We start from the raw sequence: 23,197 nt of genomic DNA on the forward strand, positions 1-23,197 counted from the left end.
GACACCGCGGTCATGTCTCTATCCTATGGAATCCTGGGATTTGAAGTTTGTTTTGCTACCTGCGTGCTCTGACTGTGAAGGCTAAATCTTACAAACAAACAAACAAACAAACAAACCCCACACCAAAACCAAAACAAACCTATGCACATTCTCTAACTCTCACAGGGTAATTCTCTCTTTCACATGCACACTGTGACACTCATCTCTCACATTCACACATGCATTAATTCTTTCATACACCCTTGGTACCTTGCTCAATGTGTGACTTTCTCTCATACATTAATTCTGTCTCACACTCGCTCAATAACTGTTCATTCACACCCTTGCTCAGCCACGGAAACCCACTAAGTGACCTTGAGTGAGTCATGCATTCTCAGCTCCTAAAACATCCATGATAGATTTGCCTTAGGGCTGGAGGACCTCCAGATGGCTAGAGAGATGAGGGTAAGTGAAACCACAGTTACCGATCCTGTGGATATGTGGGTCGGACTGTAGTTTATTGTTACATCTGAATGTTTTTTCATGTTCAGAGACGCAGAAGCTTGTGAGTGGAAAATTGTAATCAGCATCCTGGTTATCAGCTACATATCTCTTTGTCCCTTTACTCCTAATTCTATTGTTTTACTTGCTAATGTTGTTTAAACAAAGAAAAAATATACCTAGTACAGTGGTACCCCGGGATACGAATTGATCGCGTTACGAAATTTCCGGGATACGAAAAAGTTAGATTGGAAAAAACTGTTCCGGGATACGATGTTTTTTTCGGGTTACGAAATTTATTTCGGCGCGAAATTCAAACGCAAAGCGCGGCTAGCGGCTTTCCAGCGGCTTTTCGGGTTGCGAAATGTATCGGGTTACGAACGGAGCCGCGGAACGAATTAATTTCGTAACCCGAGGTAGCACTGTACTTTAGATTCTTAATTACACAACTTAAAGATTTTGAATCCTGAGTCTATAGAGCATCAATTAAAATAGTATTTCCTTAAAAGATAATGGCTAATTTATAACTGTTTTAATCAGTTTGCATAACCATTGACTAAAAGGACATACCACTCTTTCTCTTTCAGGTCAACATAACTGGAGTCAAAATGGCACACTGGGAAACAAGGATATGTATTTGGGGTTGCAGAGAGAATGCTTGGTGGTTAACAGGAGCAACAGGATGTTGGCTGAAAGTTTGAACAGGAGGATTCTTGTTAAAGGTAGAGGTAATGTTACAACATTTTATTGCAGATCCCCCCCATACCAAATAATAAGCAGTTATTATTCTGAAGCAAAAATCTACCCTGTTAGTTTAGGGAGGAGGTTGATCCCTCAGATGCAATAACCCATAAAAATAAACCCTCTAAGATATTTGCATAATATTCACTTTAAGCACAGCACTGACATGGCCAGAAGATTCTGACCTGCTCCTGAGTCATCTTCTGCAGCTCCTTCTCCCAAGCTGCATGATCACCATCCAGGTTATAGGAAGCAGGCGGCGTGAGTCCATGAAGAATCAGAGGGTCCCGATCATGGCACAGGGCTGTCAAATGTCCAATATATAACTTCAACTTGCTGCGATTCTGATCAAGATCTAAAAGGGGCTGAATTACCTGAAACCAAAGGATCAGACGTCAATCACAGCCTGAAACACAGATTTGATGTTTAGTTAATTTTAACACAGATAATTAGAAGAAAACTGGGAGAAATCACCAATGCCTTTCCCCCTAATAGAGGGATCAGGGAGAAGAGGACATAATGCAGTGGGGGGGGGGGGGGACAAGAAGACGAGAATGGTATGTGTGAATCTGAGTTCAGAAAATTATGTCTGTCTGAATCAAAAGAGCACACTAAGCAAGTTAACACATTTCAGGGAAAAGATTTTCTGCTGTACAAAAGAATATTATTTTAAAATATTCTGCAGATTTAAAAGAGATACCTGGAGAATAGAAAGTTCAGAAAGGAACAGTCTACTGATTGCTGTCAATTAAACATTGAGAAGTGTACAAGTAACTAATAATAAAAAAGTACAAGATTTTCATCTGAGTAGCTTTCAAAATTTCAGTTCTCAACATGTTCATCTCATACAAGCAAATTCAAGGCTGCACTGCTGTGTGTCAGCAGGCATAAGGTATCTTTCCAACTGTACCCTCTATCCCTGCTAATGAATGTAGAAGTGTGATAATCTCTTAGTCAACAGAAACAGGTGCTGGTACAACTTTCAACAGTGTCAGTGAATACACAACTCCTTTGGCTCCTTTGCCATGTTTCTAACACTCTGAATGGATTAATGGTTGGGCAATAGGAGGAGGTGAAAGCTACAGATTAGCGGTGTCAAAATCCTCCCCCCTCCGTTACAGTCAAAGTGCCCTGTTTATAGTTCAACATTAGGATTAACATTTTAGTACTGCACAAAGGAACAGTATGCAATACTACCGCTACAAGGAGGTTAGATTAAAAAGAGAAACGTTGCAATGCAAGGCTATTGGAAATGGCTGCTTTTTAGACAAAAGTTTTTTTTATAAAAAAAATAAAAAACCAAAAATCTAGCATTATTTTAGCTTACTTTAAACCTAGTCCTTTTTGACATATAGTGATGTAAGGTGTACCTATCGGGATTTTCTTGGCAAAATTTGTTCAGAGGGCTTTTTTGCTATTGTTTTCCTCAAAGGCTGAGTGTGGTTTACCTTGTGGGTTTCTATGGTTGAACAGGGATTTGAATCCTGGTCTCCAGGACTGAGTCAAACACTCAAATCACCACACCACGCTGGCTCCCATCCTAAAAGACTTCACACAAAGTCCACAAGCTAGTAAGCTTGGAGTATAACTGATAAATAAAGGTAAGTGACACCGAGATGCCATAAAAAATAAATAATGATAATGAATGCTACTGTTCTTTGGAGTTTGCAGCAAAAATGCAACTGTGTTGGTGCTCAACCATTGTTAAACTTCTACAAGTGACATCCCCCGCTCCCCTTCTAACATCTACCTTAACTTTCAGGGTTAAGATAGGAAATGTGAAATCAGTACAGGTATACACACAGAAAGACCTGGTACTGTTACTTTCATAGATTATCTAACAAAATGATAATAATTTCTTCTTTTTTAAAAATTTACTTCCTCCAGTAAAGGAAGTACAATTGGCCCTCCGTTTTCGCAGGGGATCCATTCTGGACCCACCCCCCTTTGCAAAAACGGAGGCTCACACATATTCAAGCCCCATAGGCTTGAATGAGGGGGCATGCCTGTGCGCGTGTGGCATGCCCCATTAAAAATAGCAGAGGTCACCTTGTTTGAGGCAACTCACAATAGCATTTAACATATTTAGACTCCATAACTGCAAGGACTTCTGACACAACATTCCACCAGTTTTACAATGGAAATCTATACATTTCTACTCACAATTAAGTCTCACTGCATTAAGTGAAGCTTACATCCAGTTAAGTCTGTATATAACTGCCACATATAAAATCTAAAAAAATACGTCAGACTAGAATCCAAATCAAGCAGTAGTTCAAGAGGCCCTTGTAAGCTTGGTATTAAATTTAAATACCTTCTCTTAAGATGGTCAAGATCAAGATCAAGAATGTAAAAGCAGCAGGGTTGGAAAAACAAAGCTTCAAGATCAATATACTATTTTTCCTTTATGTTAAAAGAGCTACAGTAAAGCTGTGCAACCCTGAAAAAAGAAATAAAAAACTTTTTTCTTATTAAAAAATCAAGTTTGATAAAATTGTACCAAAAGGGCAAAATGTGCCAAAATGACACATATCAAGTTTCTTTTAACCTTTGCTAGATGAAAAGTAAGCATGAGACAATTCTCAAAAAGTAGTATTACTATCATTATCTTTCAAAGACATAGCTGTGTTATACGCCAGTTACAGGGAGCGTTTAACTCCTGTATTGAAAGAGCATCACTGGCTACCGGTTCGTTTCCGAGCACAATTTAAAGTGCTGGTCATGACCTATAAAGCCCTACACGGCTTAGGTCCAGACTATTTGAGAGACCGTGTCTCACCATACGAACCACCTAGAGCCCTAAGATCCTCAGCAGAAAGCTTTCTCTTGGTCCCACCACCATCCCAGACACGCCTGGTGAGGACATGAGAAAGAGCCTTCTCAGTGGCTGCTCCCCCCCTGTGGAATGCCCTTCATATGGGAGACTAGGCTGGCCCCTCACTGCTGGCCTTTCACAGGCAGGCAAAGACATTTTTTGTTTAAACAGGCCTTTTGAGATCTGGCAGGCTTGGTGTTATTGGGAATTGAGAGGGTTGGTCTTGGATTGTTAATTTTAACTTTGTATGTTTTACATTTTATATTTGTAATTTTTATATTTTATGATTGTAACTGTACAATTTTAATTGGTGTGTTTAAGTATGTTAGCCACCTTGGATCTCACTTTGGGAGAAAGGCAGGATAAATAATAATAATAATAATAATAATAATAATTATTATTATTATTATTATTATTATTATTTTATCTATATTTCCTGCCTCTCCCAGATGGATCGAGGCAGGATTACAGTCTGTTAAAACCCATACATCAATAATAAAATACATATAAAATACATCAATAATAATAATAAAAAATCTGGAAAATCGGTATGCAAAGGGTCCTAGTAGTATCTTTGGGACTAACTGAAAGAGAGAAGTTGGTAGCATGAGTTTTAATAAACTTGAGCCTATTCCCTCAGATGCAGGTGCAAGTCTACGAAAGTTCATACTGTACTACCAGCTTCTCTCTTTCAGTTAGTCTCAAAGTTCTGTTTGCTCATCATTATAATGCATTCAACTACAATACCTAGTTTATGGGAATACAATATATTCAGCTGGAAACAAAGACAATGTTTTCCATTGATAAGGCACTTGTTGAAAGCATTCTAATTTTGGAAAGGGTTGACCCTGTCTTCTTGGAAAGGAGCAGAGCTCCCACAGGAGTCCACATCTTTCCCTTGGGATGCATTAACCCTAGCAGTATGCAGTTCCCTTATCTCTAATTTTCTCCCACATCTAATTTGAGCTGGCCACTTAGCAAAGGTCACAGTGCTTCCCACAACAGCAAAGCTTATCTCAAGAGGATGCAAAAGCACCTGCTAACCAGAAATGCAGAAATAACTGATGAACCAGACCACAAGTTTCTGTGCAACGTGAATGCTTGCTAGGAGCACAAGAGACTATTGAAGCTTATCCAAGATATGACTATGGTTTTCAAAAATGTTTCTTTTATAAACTACAAGAGAGATATGGTTCCTTCCTACCCTGGCTGTAGCTAGTAGTATTTCTTAATCATGTAATTTTTTTTTAGCATTTGTTGATATTAAAAGTGGCAAACTGAACCAGTATTTAAAAACCTTCAACAAAAGTGTTGTAAATACTGGACAGCATCTCACTTATTGCATTTCAGTGTTGAAAATGCATTCCTTTGGACTAGTTGGTATCGTTTAATAATAATAATAATAATTTATTTATAGCCCAGGCGGATTACAGCAGTAAGAAAAATATATCACAATAACAATAGAATAAAAATAACATAACAAATTACAATAATGATAAATAGCAAGAAGAATGCATACCAAATAATAACAATACTAAAAACTGCATAACAATTAACAGATCAAATCAATACAACTCAAAATTAATCACCAGAATACATAGCAAATAACAATAACAAAATTAACAACAAATCATAATAACAATAAATAGCAAAAACTGACAATGTCTAACTCTCTCCTGGCAGCAGAAATACAATACAGTGCAAAATGCAAGATGACAATAACAACAAAAGACTGGTCCTTAATACTCCCTCAAGCATTAACAAATAATAACAACATTCCTCTCAGGCTGGAGCAGTCTTCCGGAGGGCTGGGGAGCTGGTTTGGTGTCTCTCAGCCTCAGTAGCTGGCCTGGTGTTTCTAGGGGTGGGGCAGCTTTATAGAGTGCTGCTCCATGCCACACCCTGGTTGCTGTGCCTCTGCTGCTGAGTCCTGGCAGATGTTAAAGGAGACAGGTACCTTCCCAGCCTGGTGTCTCTCAGCCTCAGTAGCTGGCCATTAATTATTTTTTTAAAGATCTGCATCATGCTTGAAGGGCTTCTTTTTTGAATTTTTAAAAAATTAAATTCTCTCTTTTGATTTGCATTGCAGAAAATAGTCATTTCCACTGAACAACAGAATCTCAATGAAACAAATACAGAAAACCAGTCAACATCACCTGATCACATGTTAAAGTAACAGAGTCCTGCAGGTTCCCATTTTAAAAAAAGAATTTCTTCAAAATCTCATAAGTGAGGGCAGAGGACCCTTTGGTAAAGCTTTTTTGAAAGAAACATATTTGTTCAAAATTGTCTTGCATCCTTTAAATTGTGGGCGACTCTCTCAATTGACCAAATTATCCAACTAAGAACACATGAACAGGTTATTTAGCATCTTCCAGTGCTGAGATAATTGCACATATGGTGCAAAGAGCAGAAAGGAAATTAACTCCCGCTGGTGCAAGTTTGCATTTTCATCTCCAGAAGATGGATAACAGGAATAAGGCATTACACCACTTAATATTTTGACTTGTTACACTGGTAATTAGTTGCAGGACCTTGTTCAGTGCTATTTATGCTCTAATTTTAATGTGTAATCCTTGTGGCTGGAGGAGATGAAGCAATAGGTAAGTGGGGACCAAATTTTGAGCCACTGCTCACCCATGATTGCAATGCCAATATCTGCTTCCCTGGCCAATTCTGCACCATTTTATTTGCCAAGTTTATGTCCATTACAATCTTATGAAGTAGGGAAGCTATTGCCTTAGAGAAATCTCTATATTTTACAGAAATATTTTCAAACTGAGTGAGTGGCTTTGGAAGTCTGTGGTGTCTAACCCCTGTATTTGCAAATGAGCTTATCTGGAATAATCACAGCCATGAAAGCTTTAGATCTTTTAATTTGTCTTTAATATGATTAGGATGCATAGGTGCACCATTATTAAATAAATCACTAAACATCCAAAAATTGGATTTCTTAAGAACCGTAAGCTGTGTATATGTAAAATTATGAGGAAAAAGAGGATGAGTAGGAAATGGTTGTATTGAAAATGGTTGGACTATTAGAAACTTTGCCCACTGTTGCCAAACAATTAAAGTTGCTTCTTTAGGGGTTCCATACCATGCTCAAGGCTATTTTATTTAACTTTTGAAGAAAAAAAGTTGTGTTTAACCCATGCTCAAAACCTGGTTCGGTATGAGTCCATTTTGGGTAATCCTCAGATTTAATAAGAAGAGCTGCTTGTTTTAACTGAAATACCTCGAAATAGAATGGGAATGGCTATTTATTAATGTTATTAAATTCAGTATGACAGAAACTGTATTGTGAGTGGTTTATAAGAAAAAGATATATAAACTACAATTAAAACAATATAACTAAAACTAATTAAATATTATACATTAAGAGCAGGAGATCATGTCTACTTTCTAAATGTCTACTATCCAAGTAATTTCATATCCTACAAAACAGAGAGCCTTTAGAAGAGAGCCAATCCTATCAACCAGAAACTCTCCAAAGCCATAAAGGCTATGGGAGCAATGTGTCCCAACAGGCTGACCACTGTGTGCAGAGAAATAGTACAGTGGGCCCTTGGCATCCACTGGGGTTTAGTTCCAGGACTCTTATGGGTACGAAAATCCATGGATATTCAAGTCCTACTAACTACAATGGCCTAATAAAATGGTATTACTTAGATAAAATGGCAAATTCAAAGTTTGCTTTTTGGGATATATTTTAAAAAATATTTCCAAGCCATGGATGGTTGAATCCATGGATTAAAAAATCTGTGGATACAGAGAGCTGAGTGTGCATAGAATTTTTTGGGCAATGTACTAAAGCATGTGGTGGCTTTGCAACTCTGGGATTCCTGGTAGAGATGAAATATCAAGAACTATTTTTCTATCTGTTTATGGGACAGAGACAACTTTGGTTGCCTTGGCAGATGTCCTAGACAGGGAACTGGACAGAGGGAGTATGTCCCTGTTGGTTCTGCTGGACCTTTCAGTGGCCTTTAATACCATTCACCCCATCATCCTTCAGAGTTGCCTCTCTGGGATGGGGATGGGAGATACTGTTCTACAGTGGCTCACTTCTTTCTTGAAAGGGATGCTCTCACAGGGTGCTGCTGGGGAATCCTGCTTGACTCCTTGGCATTGGCTTGTAGGGTCCTTCAGTCTTGTCCCCTATGTATTTAACATGTACATGAAACCTCTGGGAGAGGATGGGCTTTTAAATGCTGTGCAATTCAGATTAAGGCTTGCATATGTTTGTAATACATTTTAATATTTTTATGTTAACATTTTAAACTTTATATTTGTACTTTTAAAATGCTTTTTCATTGTTTTTCATTTGTATTGTTTTAAATTTGTTGTTAGCTGCCTTGAGTCTCTATATTGGGAGACAGGCGGGATATAAATAAATAAAATGCCAACAAGAAATAACAACAATATTTGTGATTAATTTCTATTTTAGTGCTATTATGCTCTGAATATTGTCAAAGATTCCACCAAAGAAGCTTAGCACCAACATTTCTCACCCTTAGGTGACTCATCTCCCTGTACTCTACAACTTAATAGAAACTTGTGCCAGGAATTTTGGTTGCATTTCTGGCACAGTCAATCAGTAAGTCATATTTATAAAACAAATTCTTTCTCAAATTGTTATACATTATGAACAAATCCCATGGATTAATGATTTCCAGAGCTCACAGTTCTCACCTTGGGATCTAGCCAAACTTTGGGGGAGGAAAAATAAATTTGAGAAAGAATACAAAAATATGAATGTTGCTTTCTTCACTGACACACTCAGGGAAAAAAAGGTTTCTAAAGGGATTGTGAAAAGACTTGCAGTATGCCACCATGCTAAGGATTTTTTTTTTTAAAAAAGAATGCAATGTAATAAACTATAGACATCTCTCATATCACAAAACTGCCACAATTGGCAACTTACTTCCCAAAATATTTCTGATCTTCCCAAAAGAGTTTAAGAAAGTGGAATAATGTTCTTTCAAAATGGGAATATTTGGCAAAGATAGAAATAGGAATGCTCAGTTCTTGGCAGAATCCATCACACACACACACAGAGAATGACTAGTACTACTGAAAGTAAAAACATCAAAGCAAAGCTTTTATCCCTATGCACTCCGTCTTTTGCTTATTTCTGTCTCCAAGTAGCCTGATCTCAAATGCAGTTTGGCTTCTTCCAAAGTGAAGCAAAACAGAACGGTTCTACAAGGACTGTAGGACAAGATGAGATCACATCATGGCAACATCAAATGCTGTTTTCATGTGTCAGCTTTTCCTCCACTCAAAAAGTTTTCAAAATTGGCAATATACATAAATTCAGTCTAGAAGATAATGAAATTGAAATAGTCAAAGATTACGCATACCTTGGATCAATCATAATTAAGAACAATGATTACAGACAAGAAATCAGAAGAAGACTAGGTGTGGGAAGGGCAGCTATGCAAGATCGAGATAAAATCATAAAAGCAAAGGTATAACATTGAACACTAAAGGAAAGATTATTCAAACCATTGTATTTCTCATCATTGTGTACGGATGCAAAAGATGGACTGAAAATACTGGAAAGTTGGATATTGGTCTGAAAAGCAAATGTGGTGAGCCTGATCAACTTTCCCTAAACTGAATTGAGATATGTGACACATTTAACCTTATCTGTCAGACAGCTCTGGTGCTGCAATAAACAACAATTCCCAGGATTCCCTGGCACTGGGCCAATGCAGTTAAACTGGCCTCAAAGTGGATTTTTCTACAGTGTGTTTTGGATCTGTGCTGATAGTGGTCACCCTGAACTTCTAATATAAGGAAACAACTTGAAAATACACAACAATAACAACAACAACAAGATCAGGTTAGGTGGGCGGGGGGGGGGCGGTGTTGCCTTGGTCCATAAAAACACCCTCTCCTTAACCAGGATCCCAGTCCGGAAAACGGATCACATCGAGTGTATTTACCTATCCCTGAAGGCCAGAGACAGTCTGGGGATTCTGTTGGTCTACAGGCCACCCCGTGCACTAACAGATTCCCTGGCCGAGCTGACACAGCTGGTCTCGGAACTGGTGTTGGAGTCCCCGAGGCTTCTTGTCCTGGGGGACCTCAACATCCCTTTCGGGGCCAGCGATGTTCCAACAGGTGCAGCTCGGGAGTTCATGACTACCATGACAGCCATGAGCCTGTCTCAATTAGTCTCAGGGCCAACGCACTGCGCTGGTAATACTCTTGATGTGGTCTTTAGTTCGGACATGGAGGCTCCGTGGGTTGAGATCTCTCAAATCTCTCCCCTGTCATGGACGGATCATTTCCTGGTTGAGGCTCGAATCAAGGCTTCTACCTTAAGCCCCACCGGGGGTGGCGGACCTATTAGGATGGTCCACCCTCGAAGGCTGATGGAACCCAAAAGGTTCCAAGAAGCCCTAGAGGGGTATACGACTGGTACTGACGGCGATTCTGTTGATGCCCTGACCGACATCTGGGATACTAATCTCTCCAGGGCTATATACAGTATCGCTCCCAAGTGTCCTTTCCGGCCTGCTTCCAACAAACAACCCTGGTATACGGAAGATCTCAGGGAAAGGAAGCGGGGTGCGCAACGACTAGAGCGCAACTGGCGAAGACATCAACGCTTATCCGACAGGATACTCCTTCGCTCTCATTTGAAGGCGTACGGAGTGGCAATAGGTGCAGCGAAGAACTCGTTCTATGCTGCACGTATTGCGTCCGCAGAGTCGCGTCCAGCAGAGCTGTTCAGGGTTGTGAGGGAGCTAACTCAGCTCCCTCCCTCCCTGAGCCCTATTTTGGAACCATCTAAAGCCTGCTGTGACGATTTTAACAACTTCTTAGCGGATAAAATCTCTCGGATAAGGGCTGATCTCGATGCCAGCATTCATGCAGATCCTATAGGAGAGGTCTCCGAAGCGTCCGTGGCCCCTGTTGTACTGGATCACTTTGAGTTTGTTAGTACTGATGAAGTGGACAGGATTCTTCGAAGCGTTAGGAAGACGACGTGCTCTCTTGATCCCTGCCCCTCATGGTTGGCAGCCCAGGGGGGAAATGCAGTGTCTACTCTGTTACACCGCATTGTTAACACATCTCTAGGTGAGGGCCAGTTTCCATCAAAATTGAAAGTAGCAGTGGTCAAACCCCTGCTCAAAAAGCCCTCCCTGGACCCCCTGCTTTATAATAACTATCGGCCCATCTCGCTGCTACCTTTTTTGGGGAAGGTGATCGAGAGAGCAGTCGCTTTCCAGCTTCAATCGATCCTGGATGACACCGATTTTCTAGACCCATTTCAAACCGGCTTCCGGGCGGGCTATGGAGTTGAGACTGCCATGGTCGCCTTAGTTGATGACCTCCGTCTGAGCATGGACAGGGGAAGCGTGTCCCTGTTGGTGCTCCTGGACATCTCAGCGGTTTTCGATACCATTGACCATGGTATCCTTCTGGAACGCCTGGGGGAGCTGGGTATCGGGGGCACTGGTTTGCAGTGGTTCCGGTCCTACCTCTCGGGCAGATTCCAGATGGTAGAGCTGGGAGACTGTCGCTCCGACAAGAGGGCCCTTACATCTGGTGTCCCTCAAGGAGCAATTTTGTCTCCTATGCTATTTAACATCTACATGAAACCGCTGGGTGAGATCATCCGGAGACACGGGGCGCGGTGTTATCAGTACGCTGATGACACCCAAATAGTTTTCTCTGTATCTCCGACTGATGCAGTAACTAAGGCTGGTATCTCTCCTCTAGATGCCTGTCTGGCGTCGGTAATGGGCTGGATGAGGGAAAACAAACTCAGTGTGAATCCAGGGAAAACGGAAGTACTGGTGATAGGTTCCCCTGCTCCGGGTGGTGAGATTTGTCATCCGGTCCTGAATGGGGTCACGCTCCCCTTGAAGGACTCGGTGCGCAGTCTGGGAGTACTCCTTGACTCGTCGCTCCAGCTGACATCTCAGGTGGATGCGGCGGTCAGGAGTGCTTGTTATCAGCTTCGGCTGATACGCCAGCTGCGTCCCTACCTCAGCCGGGGGGACCTTGAAACTGTTGTACATGCTTTGGTAACCTCTCGATTGGATTTCTGCAATGCGCTCTACATGGGGCAACCCTTGTACCACACTCGGAAGCTACAACTGGTTCAAAACATGGCAGCCAGATTGGTCGCTGGTAAATCCAGGGCAGACCATATAACACCTATATTAAAAGATCTCCACTGGCTGCCTATTCGCTTCCGAGCTCAATACAAGGTGTTGGTGTTGACCTATAAAGCCCTAAATGGCTTGGGTCCAGGGTACTTGGAGGACCGCCTCTCCCCATATAGTCCGCCCCGCACACTCAGAACATCTGGGGCCAACCTGTTGGAGGTCCCTAAGTCTCGCTTTGTAATGACCTCACAGAGGGCCTTTACTATCTTTGCCCCCACTTTGTGGAACAAGCTTCCTGTACAGCTTCGTTCCTCTGCATCGTTACTTTCTTTTAAAAAAGATCTAAAAACTCACTTATTTCGGCTGGCATTCCCACCTTAGTAATTTTGTTTTTTGCCCCAATTACCTTAAAGTTGTTGTTCTATCTTTGCCCTGATATTTTGACTGTTTGTTTCCCGTCCCTACTCCTCTGACGATGTTTTAATTTTTATATGTAATATTTTAACTTGTATTTTATTGTCTTCTATCTGTAAGCCGCCTTGATCACATTGTGGAAAGGCGGGGTATAAATAAAGATTATTATTATTATTATTATTATTATTATTATTATTAACAACAACAACAATTCTGGCCAATATTAGACTTCTGAGACTTCTGTCTCAGAAGTCTAATATTGGCCAGAAGCTCTACTATTTCAGTACTGTCATATAATGGGCATGCATCAATGGATTAATGGTGATCATTGGATCAGAGAATAATGTGACAACTTTTTTTAAATAGTGTAGAATCATCTCATTGATCTAAATGGAGAAGACTGCTGAGTAGAACTGTCCTACCATTAGATGTAATGGTTTACTATTAAGAAACAATGGTAGGTATCCAAGAATCCATAATGATGGATGCCCACACTAAGTATGAATGGTGGTTACCGAATGTTTGTCAGATGAGACTAGGTAAGATCATTCGGTGTAGTAGACTACAGAAAGATATAAAACTGGGATAAATTGTTCTATTTCTTTTCATAAGATCCAGAATGAAATCATTTTGGCACTGGTGCTTTACAGAGCGCCCAAAAAGGGTGCTCTGCCAGCACCCATTTGCTGTGCAAGGGAGCCGTAGCGGACAAACCGTGCAGCTGCCCCGTGCAGCAAAAAGAACCTGCAAAAAGCGGGTTCTTCTTGCGGCGCAGTTGTGATGCCACACGGCGTCAATGGCGCACTTGCAGCATCACAACTGCGATGCGACGTGCGTACGCTAAGCGTCCGTCACATCAAAATAGCGGCACCCATTTGTATAGGGTGCCGCCATTTTGATGTCCCCAGTACGTACTAGGGGTGAGGCCTGATTGGACGCTGTGTCCTCAGCCAACCCCTAGTACGTACCGGTGGGCGGAGCAAAGGCCCATCTGTAACAGGCCACTGTCACTTAGATCATAAAAAAGGTAAAGTTTTTCTCTTTGACAAGATTGTCAAATCTTCTTTGACTGTAAAGGGCGGTGCTCATCTCCATTACTAGGCTGAAGAGCCAGCATTGTCAAAGACAATTCTGTGATCATGTTGTGGCTAGCATGACTGTACAGAATGTTTTTGAACTGCTAGGGTGGCAAAAGCTGGGACTGGTTACAGGAGCTCACTCCATCACGTGTCATGTGAATATTAAAAGAGGACAGAGCGTGATATTGAGGAAAAGATCACTTCCAGGATTGTTGCTTAGCTGTGAAAGCAATGATCCCCAACCTCTCAGCCATAATGTACAATTTCTCACTGTGACCCACCTTCTTACCTATTTTAGAATTTAAAAGGCTTTCTTCATCTAATGGTATATCATTTACAGTGGATAAAATATCTGATCTGAAGCAAAGGGATGTAAGGCAAGCATGATGAAGCTGGGTAATAGCTGCTCCAAATGTCTCTGCAATCATTGTGATAACAAGCAGTTATGATTTGCTGTCCCATAAGTCTAGCTGTCTCAGTTTTTAGCACTGGGTAGGAATAATGCAACCATGGGCCACATGCACACACTGATCTACATAAGGTCCTGGCACTCCCTCCCCACAGTCCCCAAAATAGTGTTTTTCAGCTGACCTCTTCATTTTAAAAAATTAAAACTCTCTTTACAAGCCTATTCCATGTTGTCTAAGAGTTGTTGCAGGAGCTTGTTAAGAAGGGAGGGTTACTTGGACTGGTACGGCCCTATACAAGCCTGGTAATTTGCCATCTTGAAAAAGAAAGCTGCAGTGGCATAGAAATTCCATCACATGGAGCCCAGTTTTTGGCCCTGTATGGGGTAAATGATGTTTCCCTTTGTTTTCTTCTCTGTGGTATCTCCACACAAATGAAGTTGGGCATGATGTACTTAAACAAAAATGTGTAATCCTTCTCCACAAACTTGTATGGATTGCTGATATAACAGGAGATCAGAGTGATGGATGACAGAATCTGCCACGACTGACTGGTGGCATAAAGCAATGATTCAGCATGGTAACTGAAGCAGTAGACTGAGCCATCTTAAAAAATCAAGCTGTCTCTCAGTATGTTGCCATTGATGGTGGATGAACTGGTGGCATAAATGTTGTTGAGCTGAAACTGACACCAGAATTGGAGCAAAGGCATTTATGTTGTGGACAGTTAACGCCGTTGGTCTTATTATTGAAAAGGAAACCAGCTGCTGATTATGGGTACAGTGGTACCCCGGGATATGAATTGATCGCGTTACGAAATTTCCGGGATACGAAAAAAATAGATAGGAAAAAACTGTTCCGGGTTACAATATTTTTTTCGGGTTACGAAAAAAATATCGGCGCGAAATTCAAATGCGAAGCGCGGCTAGCAGCTTTCCAGCCACTAGCCGCGCTTCGGAAAAGCCTTTTTCGGGTTGCGAAAAAAATCGGGTTATGAACGCCGCGGCGGAACGAATTAATTTCGTAACCCGAGGCACCACTGTAGTCTGATATCTATATAAGAGGATTTGTTCTATTCCTGTTAGTACTGATGATAGAGCTATCTGGATCCCAGTGGGTTCCCTATCTATAAAATGATGCTCTGGAATGCAGAAGTGGAAATGTATAAAGATTCCATTCATAGGACAAGTCATGTGTTCTTCAAAACAACTCATTTAAGTAGGTAGATATCAGCAATAGGTCCTTTGATACTGACGTATATCTACTTGAAAGGCAGTTGTGGAGTTAGCATTGTCTTCTTGTTCAGATGTGAACTCGGACTCTGAGATGGTAAAAGGCTGTCAATGAGGGCACTTTTCAGTGATGTGACCTTCCCACACACAGGAAAGAAAGTGAAAGTGGCTGTAGGCATTCTTGTAAGAACCCTTATGCACTTTTTGAAGAAAGGCCTTAATGCCCTGAGCTCAAGGGCTCATTGGCACACAAAACCCAGTATTGGAAAAAAAAAATCAGAAAATGAGTCTGAAAAGAAAATATAGTCTGAAGAGAAGATAATGAAAAAGGAAATGTTCAGCTATGTCACAAATTGAAAAAACCCAAAAGTGGAGATATTCCAAGCTGAGAAGACGAACAGAAACCTTGCCTAAACATGCATATCGGGGTGGGGTTCCCACCTAAAATACTTTGCTCAGCTCTAGAAATAGAGGGCTTTTGCAGGTGCAGAACAACCCATATACATGAGTCACTGAGACAATGAAGAAGGGCTTATTTTCACAGCAACAGACTAATGTAGCACTCCATCTAGATATCTTCCTAGATTTGCTGTGTAAATAATCTCATCAAAACTGTTTCACTTTGAGTATGTTCTGTATGTTAAATAAAGCTGTTTCTAATCCAGATTTTTCATCTTGGGAATCTTTCTCTCAAGTTTTCTTTTCCTTATCTTTCTTCACATCCAAACTAGCCCTCACCATATTGCTCAGACACACAGCCTGTATTGCCATTATTTCATTCCAATCTGTCAATAAAATGTCTTCTGTTCTTTTACTCAATTCAACCATGCACCATGCTCTCCATGCATGCAACTCCCTTTGAACATGTATATTGTGCCATGACTTCTCCTTTCAAACCCCCTTTCAAATTTATCTCTTCCTTATTTTAATTCTCTTGATCTTTATTTCCAAGAAGACTAAAAATTTACTCACATTCTCTCTTAATTCTAACCCTTCCCCACTGTCATTTTTTTGATAGCAAGCTTTGGGAGCAGGAATTTGCTTTTGTTGCTTATATGGTTTTTAGGTGTCATGTACACTGATAATGGTGCAAGTAAAACAATAAGATTAATTTGGTTTTTGTGGTGATAATAGGTATTTGGTGCTACTTTTACCAGATCTTGGCAATGTGCCCCCACATGTCAGAAAATCAATTAATTGTAATGACCAGGGCCTCACATTTGTAACATTGTTAGTCACAGTCTGACAAACACAAGACAGCTTGAGTGTGATTTAGGCAGAAGGGTGGGATACAGTTTGAACAGATAAAATATGCTCCGCAAACATGCATGTTTATGGATCCTGGAATCTAGTACTGACTGATAAAATCAGCTTCCAAAAAGTGGTATCTCAATGGAGAGTGTGTAGTAACAGCCCCTATTACATTTAAACATTTTTCAGGTATAGAAAAAGGAGAAACACATGGTGATAAAACTATAAGCTTGTCATAGAACAAGGAAGAAGTGCAGTGTCTACTTAGAGCAGGTTACTAGTTCTGATTGGAAAAAGACAGATTAAGACATTTAAACAGTTCCATAAACATATGTGAAATGTTACAACAAGATTACCATGAGAAGCTAGAGCTGGGATAGAGAGATTCTATATTGGATGGAAACTGCAGGGAAGCAGAGTTTAGATAAAAATTTGGACAAATTTACTAACAATAAAAGCTTTTTGACAGTGAAACAAACTGCCTCAGGAGATGGTGAACCATCCTATACTTGAGAAATTTAAGCAGAGGATGGATAACATTCTGTCAGAGATGCTGTAACTGTATCCCGCATTATAAGTTCTGCATCCTAGGGCCCCTCAAACTCAAGAAGCAGGAATCTTTTGAGGGTTACTAGTGGCTGAATTGGAGAACTGAAGGTCCTGAGTAGAAATATAATGAGAAGCAAGAGCAGAAAAGGGGGACAACATTAGAGAAGCATTTAAAGACTTAGACTCATGACTTATCTATTTCTTAGATTGTACGCCATGGGCAGATTTACTCTTATCTATTTTATTGTTTGTATGTACAGCGCTGTGCAAATCTACAGGACTATATATATAAATAAATAAATAAATAACAACAACAACAACAACCAGTCAGGCACATAAACAGCAATATCTAGCACAGCATTCCTAAGATTATAGAAGAGAGACTAAACGTAAAATTGTTATTATAATTTTGCAGATAATCTCCAAACTTTAACATACATTCTCTACATAAAAAACCTTTTAAAGGCATCACTTTCTATCTACAATCGTGAAACTACCATGTATACATATAGTCTGGGACCATGGTGATATGATAAAACTTTTAATCCTTTATGTACAGATTGCACCAACAGGTTAAGGAGCTTCACCATGGGTGACCCAGGATGAAGTCCTTAGTGACAGGACCAACATATCAGAAATGGTAGAGCAAGCCCCTGGAGAAATGATCCAAGCCCAAAGGCCCCTTGATGGAACTCTCGTTATAAAAGCAAGGTTCAGATTAAAGGGCAGTATGCATTTTGTATCCCTATACTACCAAGCTAAACATTTAAACTTCTACACTGCAGTAAACTCAGCCTATGTTCTCTTTTAATCATTTCTGTTTCATATTAGGGCTGAAAGGCAGGGTATAAGTACCATAAATAAATAAATAAATAAATAAATAAAATGTAGTTCTGGTTCCTTCTGCCCTGTCCCAGCCCTATATTATTTTATACCACTTATTGTAATTTCTAATACAATGGACCCTTTGTATTGGTGGGTTGGCAATCCACTGATTTAACTGCCTGCAGATTACCATGGACCATGTTATTCAATGCCGGTGCATGAACGTAGATGTGCTGCCGTGTCTATGCACACATCATTGCTACTAAATAATATGGGGCATAATCATCCACATTTTCTTGCCATCTCTGGGCTTCTCCAGAACGGAACTCCTGCAAATAAGAAGGGTCCACTGTATTGAATTTATACTGTAGCAGAGAAGTTATAAGCAATCCCTTGCTACAGCAACAGAAGAGAGCAACAATAATCTGGTCCAGCAACACCATGAACATCAACAATGCAGCAATAATCTGATACAGTCATACTTAGAGAAAGGCACGTGCATTTCTTCAATTTTATCTTGCTCTCTGTCCTTCATGAACATCTGCCACACTTTTTTCATTTTAGTGAAAAATGCACTGTAGTCTTCCCTTTTCTGAATTCCTCATTTTTTCCCCATTTACTTACCTGATCTCCCTATGCTCACTGGCATTCTTCAGCAAGATACTTACACTCTTCTTCATTGTGAACAGTTTAACAACAAACATAAGGGCAAAGAAATGGTAGAGAAGCAACTCCAAAGAAATGTGAGATCACCACCAAGCATGAATTAATTAATCTTCCCACCACAAAAAAGGGATTCCAATTCAAGCTCTAGACTGTGAAACTATAGTTTTACCCTATTACAATTGGATTAGTTTTTTCCGAATTATTAGTTTGGAATTAAGAATATGAACAATGTAACAATACTGCATCAGTGTAAGACAATAGCAAGATAATTAACTGGATAGAACATGTGGACAGAAGTTGGAGTTTTACTTCTTCCATCAAGTTACTGACCCCCACCCATCCAAATTTGCTTTAACAAATGTTTCAGGTAATTGGGGCACCTGACAACTGTACAGCAATTTCAACAGCATGATTCACTTTGCTCAAATCCTGAAATGTCAATGGTGGTGATATAATCTTTTGAGTTATTTATTATTCTTTTTAAAAAGAATATTTAGAGCACCCAGCTTTATAGAAAATGTTTTTGTTATTGCAAATATGTTTAAACTGTGCTGTCCAATAATGTTGAAGATGCTTCTTGTTTAATGTGAATCATGCTGCTGCTTTGCATATATATTCAATCACATGCTCTGGAAGGGTGTTCCCACAATAACATAAAACAGTAAAAAGTTAACGGATATTAAAAATAAAACATACTACACATAAATAGGAAAAACATTTACATGCAAAGGCCACATTAGAAGGGAAAGGAAAGACGCCCAAACCTCACACAGACGCAAGATGCAAGAGTGATCATAGGAAACTTTTCTACTGGTAAAGAAAGCCGATTCTCACCGTTCTGAACAAAATGGCTGAACTAAGAGCATCTGATTGGCTATGCCCAAATACCCTCCTCCTCATCCTATTGGTTGAGAGAAGACAAGGGGGAAAGCCCCAGAGCAGCATGGGAATGAAATAAAGATTTGGTTAGTATTAAAACTCTACAAAAGAATAATGTGGTAGTGGTAAGAAAAATATAACCACTACTTCCTTTCTATTCTGCCCTCTTTAAATATCCTGGATCACAATAATTTTCTTTAAGTAACTTAAATTTATTTATTTTACTTAAATATTCTGAAAGCACACTTGATAAACAATTGTGGCCAACACTCTCCATAGTTTGTCAAATTTGACAGTTCACCTTAATCATGTACTCATTGTTTCAGTCACATTTCCCATGAGAGAAGTGCCATAACTTCCTTTCAGTGTGCAAAATATTCTTTTATTGCCCAGAAAACTGAAATTGGGAACTGTTCTGCATTGCTTTAAACTGTAGCTCTGTCATAAGAAGTATTATGGCTGACACCTCCAAAGAATAATTTGAAAGGTTCAACTACTCATTGGCTTGTTCTTAATTTTAAAGCTCAGCATGGCAAGAAATGGTAGGAAGAGGAAATTTACAAGTGATGGTTACTTCAAGTGTTTAATTTACCACTCTGTCCGACTTGCCCCCACAAAGCAAAAATACATTTATGACAAGCCATGCCTGTCCTAATCCCCCCCCCCAATCCCACATCTCACCTATGAAAATGGCTGGATCATATCTTATGAAATAGTGGGCAATTTTAAGGGCTTCTATTTTTCATTTCATCCAATAATCATTTCACTGAGCAGACTCACTTTTTTAATATACATGGAATAAGATATGGACTCTCTACATCCAAAATATGCTTGCTTTTAGAATTATAAGACTGTGGAGAAAGCTGTGAGCAATTTCCTTTGGGCCAGGAATTAATCAAAGAAAGTATACTAGTGATTGATCTAAGGTGACATATTCTGTAATACTAGCAAAGGTTTTCCAATTATGCACAACTTACAGCATTTGTTACCTGCTAAAGCACCTCCCACTTCAGTCAGCAACACCCAGACCTAAACCTGCATTAGAAATGGTAAACTGATCCCTTTTTAGGTAAAGCTTGACTGAAATGGTTTGGAACAGCCTATGATCATTTAGCACAGGGGCTGGGATTTCCTCAGGGGAAATGTAGTGAATTGTTCACTTACAACAAAGCCAGGAAGCCAGACACTTGGTTTGATTAGAAAGGTCTTCATAGAAACAAGCAGTTTAAAATGCTCTTCACATGCATTAGTATGAGAATAGTAAGTTCAAACATTGCCTCGAACACTCCTTCTTGAAATAGCAGCATCAAATTATTTGATAAATGGGAATTCCAGTTTTATAGAAGGTGAAGGAAATATGTGTGATAATTATAGTAAGCTAGCAGGGGCAACACTAGGGGGGTGCAGAATGCACCAGGTGACACCCTAAGGGGTGTGCGTGACACCATTGCTTCCCAAACATCTGCCCTTTGGCAGATACAGGGTGTGGCATTTGCCTGCATCCCTTTAAAATGCTGAAAAGAAGATGTGAGTGTGGTGAGGCTCAGTGGGAGGAGAAAGGACAGGCACCAGTTTTTTTAATTAAGTTTTTAATGTTTTTAAATATATATTTTTTATTCTTTTACAATTTTCTTTAAAAAATCACGTCTTATCAATTTTTTCACTTTAATTACATGAAACCATGTACATGTAAATATATTTAGGCTGTACAATATGATATTGTAATTTACAGGTATACTTTTAATTTTACTTCTTTATATCACAACTACCATTACATTCAGTGATATACAGGAATTACAATTTATGATTAAAAACATTGTTAAGGATTTTGTATGGTGTGGTATGGAAGGAGATCAATGGGGGTGGTGGTGGTGATGCTATAAGTTATCATACTGGGTGACACCAACTCTAGTGATGCCACTGCAAGCTAGTTTTAAATTCTATTTTGGGACAATTGCTTCTGGTCCCATGTACTGTACATTATCAGAACACTTCTAAAAATTAAGGACACTTTAAAAAGAAAAGTAAAATAGTCTTACCTGATCTGGGGAGGGTTTATGGTTAGTTTGGTTGGAATGAGATGATGATTTGAGATGATCGTCGTCGTAGTTATCTGCCATCAGTTTCATGCGATTTTGAGTCTACAGTGGATACAAAAACTGGTCTTCAGTATGAATTTATTAAATTTGCACTATATATTAAATACAGCATCAGGTATAAACAGAAATAACATTATATTATGATTTTATTTATAACTTCCCTTTCCTCCAATATAGGGATTGAAGGTGGCTCACAGCAAATTTGAAACCATAAAAATTAATAACAATACAAAAACATTTTAAAGTATATAGAAATTAAATATTAAACAATTTATAACATCAAAAACATTAACCATCAAAATAGTAAATGTTTACACCACCACATGTATAAATATTTAGTTGTGATTCAAACTACCTCAAGAAAAAGTTCACGTCATATGCTATGGATGGCTCTTAAGGTCATTGGAGTGCCATCACAACTGACAGTCCTCAGGAGGCTACTGTTAGAACAGAATTTGGAGAAACAGAATGGTTCCCAATTGGCAAGGGGTAAGGCAAGGCTGCATTCTATGACTCTATATGTTCAACTTGTATACAGAAAAAAAATCACATGAAGAATAGAGTTAGAAGGAGGAGGAGTAAATCTAAGCTATGCGGACGACACCATATTACTAACGGAAAATACCACAGACTTGGAACAATTACTAAGGAAGGCCAAAGATGAAAGCGCAAAGACAGGCCTGATGCTGAACTCAAATAAAACAATAATAATGACCACAGAAGAAATACAACATAGGCAATGAAGAAATTGAAATAGAGTTCCCATGTGTAGGATCAAACGTTGATCAGAATGGTGACTACAGTCAAGAAATAAGAAGAATAGGAATGGAAAGGGCAACTATGAAACCACTAGATAAGTGTTAAACAATAACTGTTATCTTAAGAGTATGATTTTATGATCTGAGATCATGAATTTATTGCAAAATATTCTTCTTAGTGTTAAAGCGATCAGGCAGACCCAGCAACATCAGGGACTGCCTGAAGGACGAGACTTCTCCCTCGTTTAACTGTCACCTTGTATTTGTATTGTATTCAATTTTTACTGTACACCGCTATGATCATTGCGGAATAGCGGTCTATAAATAAAACGTATTATTATTATTATTATTATTATTATTATTATTATTATTATTAATGTTACACTAGTATTGCAATCTAATAATAAGATTTCAATGAAAATGGAGCTGTTAGGGAAAAGACTCAGCCAATAAAATAGTCTAATATGGTAATAAAACTTACAGCCCTGCAAATATACTGTTTGTACCCATGGATACACTGTGCAAATTTTATAAATTTTAAACTATCTCAGGTGTTTTGTAGAAAAACAGTGGCTACGATCACACTTTAAAATGGTTCATCAGACTGGAGAGGACTTCTAATTATACATGGTGCTTGTAAGAATCATAGGCCTGTTACAGACTGCCAAAATAAAGCTGCTTCGGGTCTCTTTGGAGGTATGCTATTTAAATGATGCATGCATCCTAAGAATCTGGAAGCTGCACCAAAGCTGCACTCTGGTGCTTAGGAATGGAGTGTGGCTTTGGCGCGACCTCCAGACTCTTAGGACCCATGCGTCATTTAAACAGCATACCTCCAAAGAGACCCCAAGCAGCTTTATTTTGGCAGTCTGT

The 23,197-nt window shown here is 39.5% G+C and overlaps 1 protein-coding gene across 2 annotated transcripts in view; it reads right to left on the bottom strand.

Annotated features, from left to right (window-relative positions):
- LOC121930411 (ELKS/Rab6-interacting/CAST family member 1-like) overlaps positions 1–21,619 on the bottom strand; it is a 30,058-nt gene extending 8,439 nt beyond the window's left edge. The window contains exons 1-3 of one of the 2 annotated variants that reach the window (XM_042466652.1): positions 21,507–21,604; positions 19,423–19,489; positions 1,407–1,595 (exon numbers count right to left, since the gene is read on the bottom strand). In XM_042466652.1, coding sequence (XP_042322586.1) covers positions 1,407–1,595; positions 19,423–19,488 — 255 coding nt within the window. In that variant the 5' untranslated portion in view covers position 19,489; positions 21,507–21,604. Of the gene's footprint in view, positions 1–1,406; positions 1,596–19,422; positions 19,490–21,506 lie in introns of both variants that reach the window. The other variant, XM_042466651.1, reaches the window with a different exon arrangement.
- Between the last annotated feature and the right edge of the window lie 1,578 nt (positions 21,620–23,197).

Source organism: Sceloporus undulatus, chromosome 5 (assembly GCF_019175285.1).
Source record: "Sceloporus undulatus isolate JIND9_A2432 ecotype Alabama chromosome 5, SceUnd_v1.1, whole genome shotgun sequence".
NCBI classification, from domain to species: Eukaryota; Metazoa; Chordata; class Lepidosauria; order Squamata; family Phrynosomatidae; genus Sceloporus; species Sceloporus undulatus.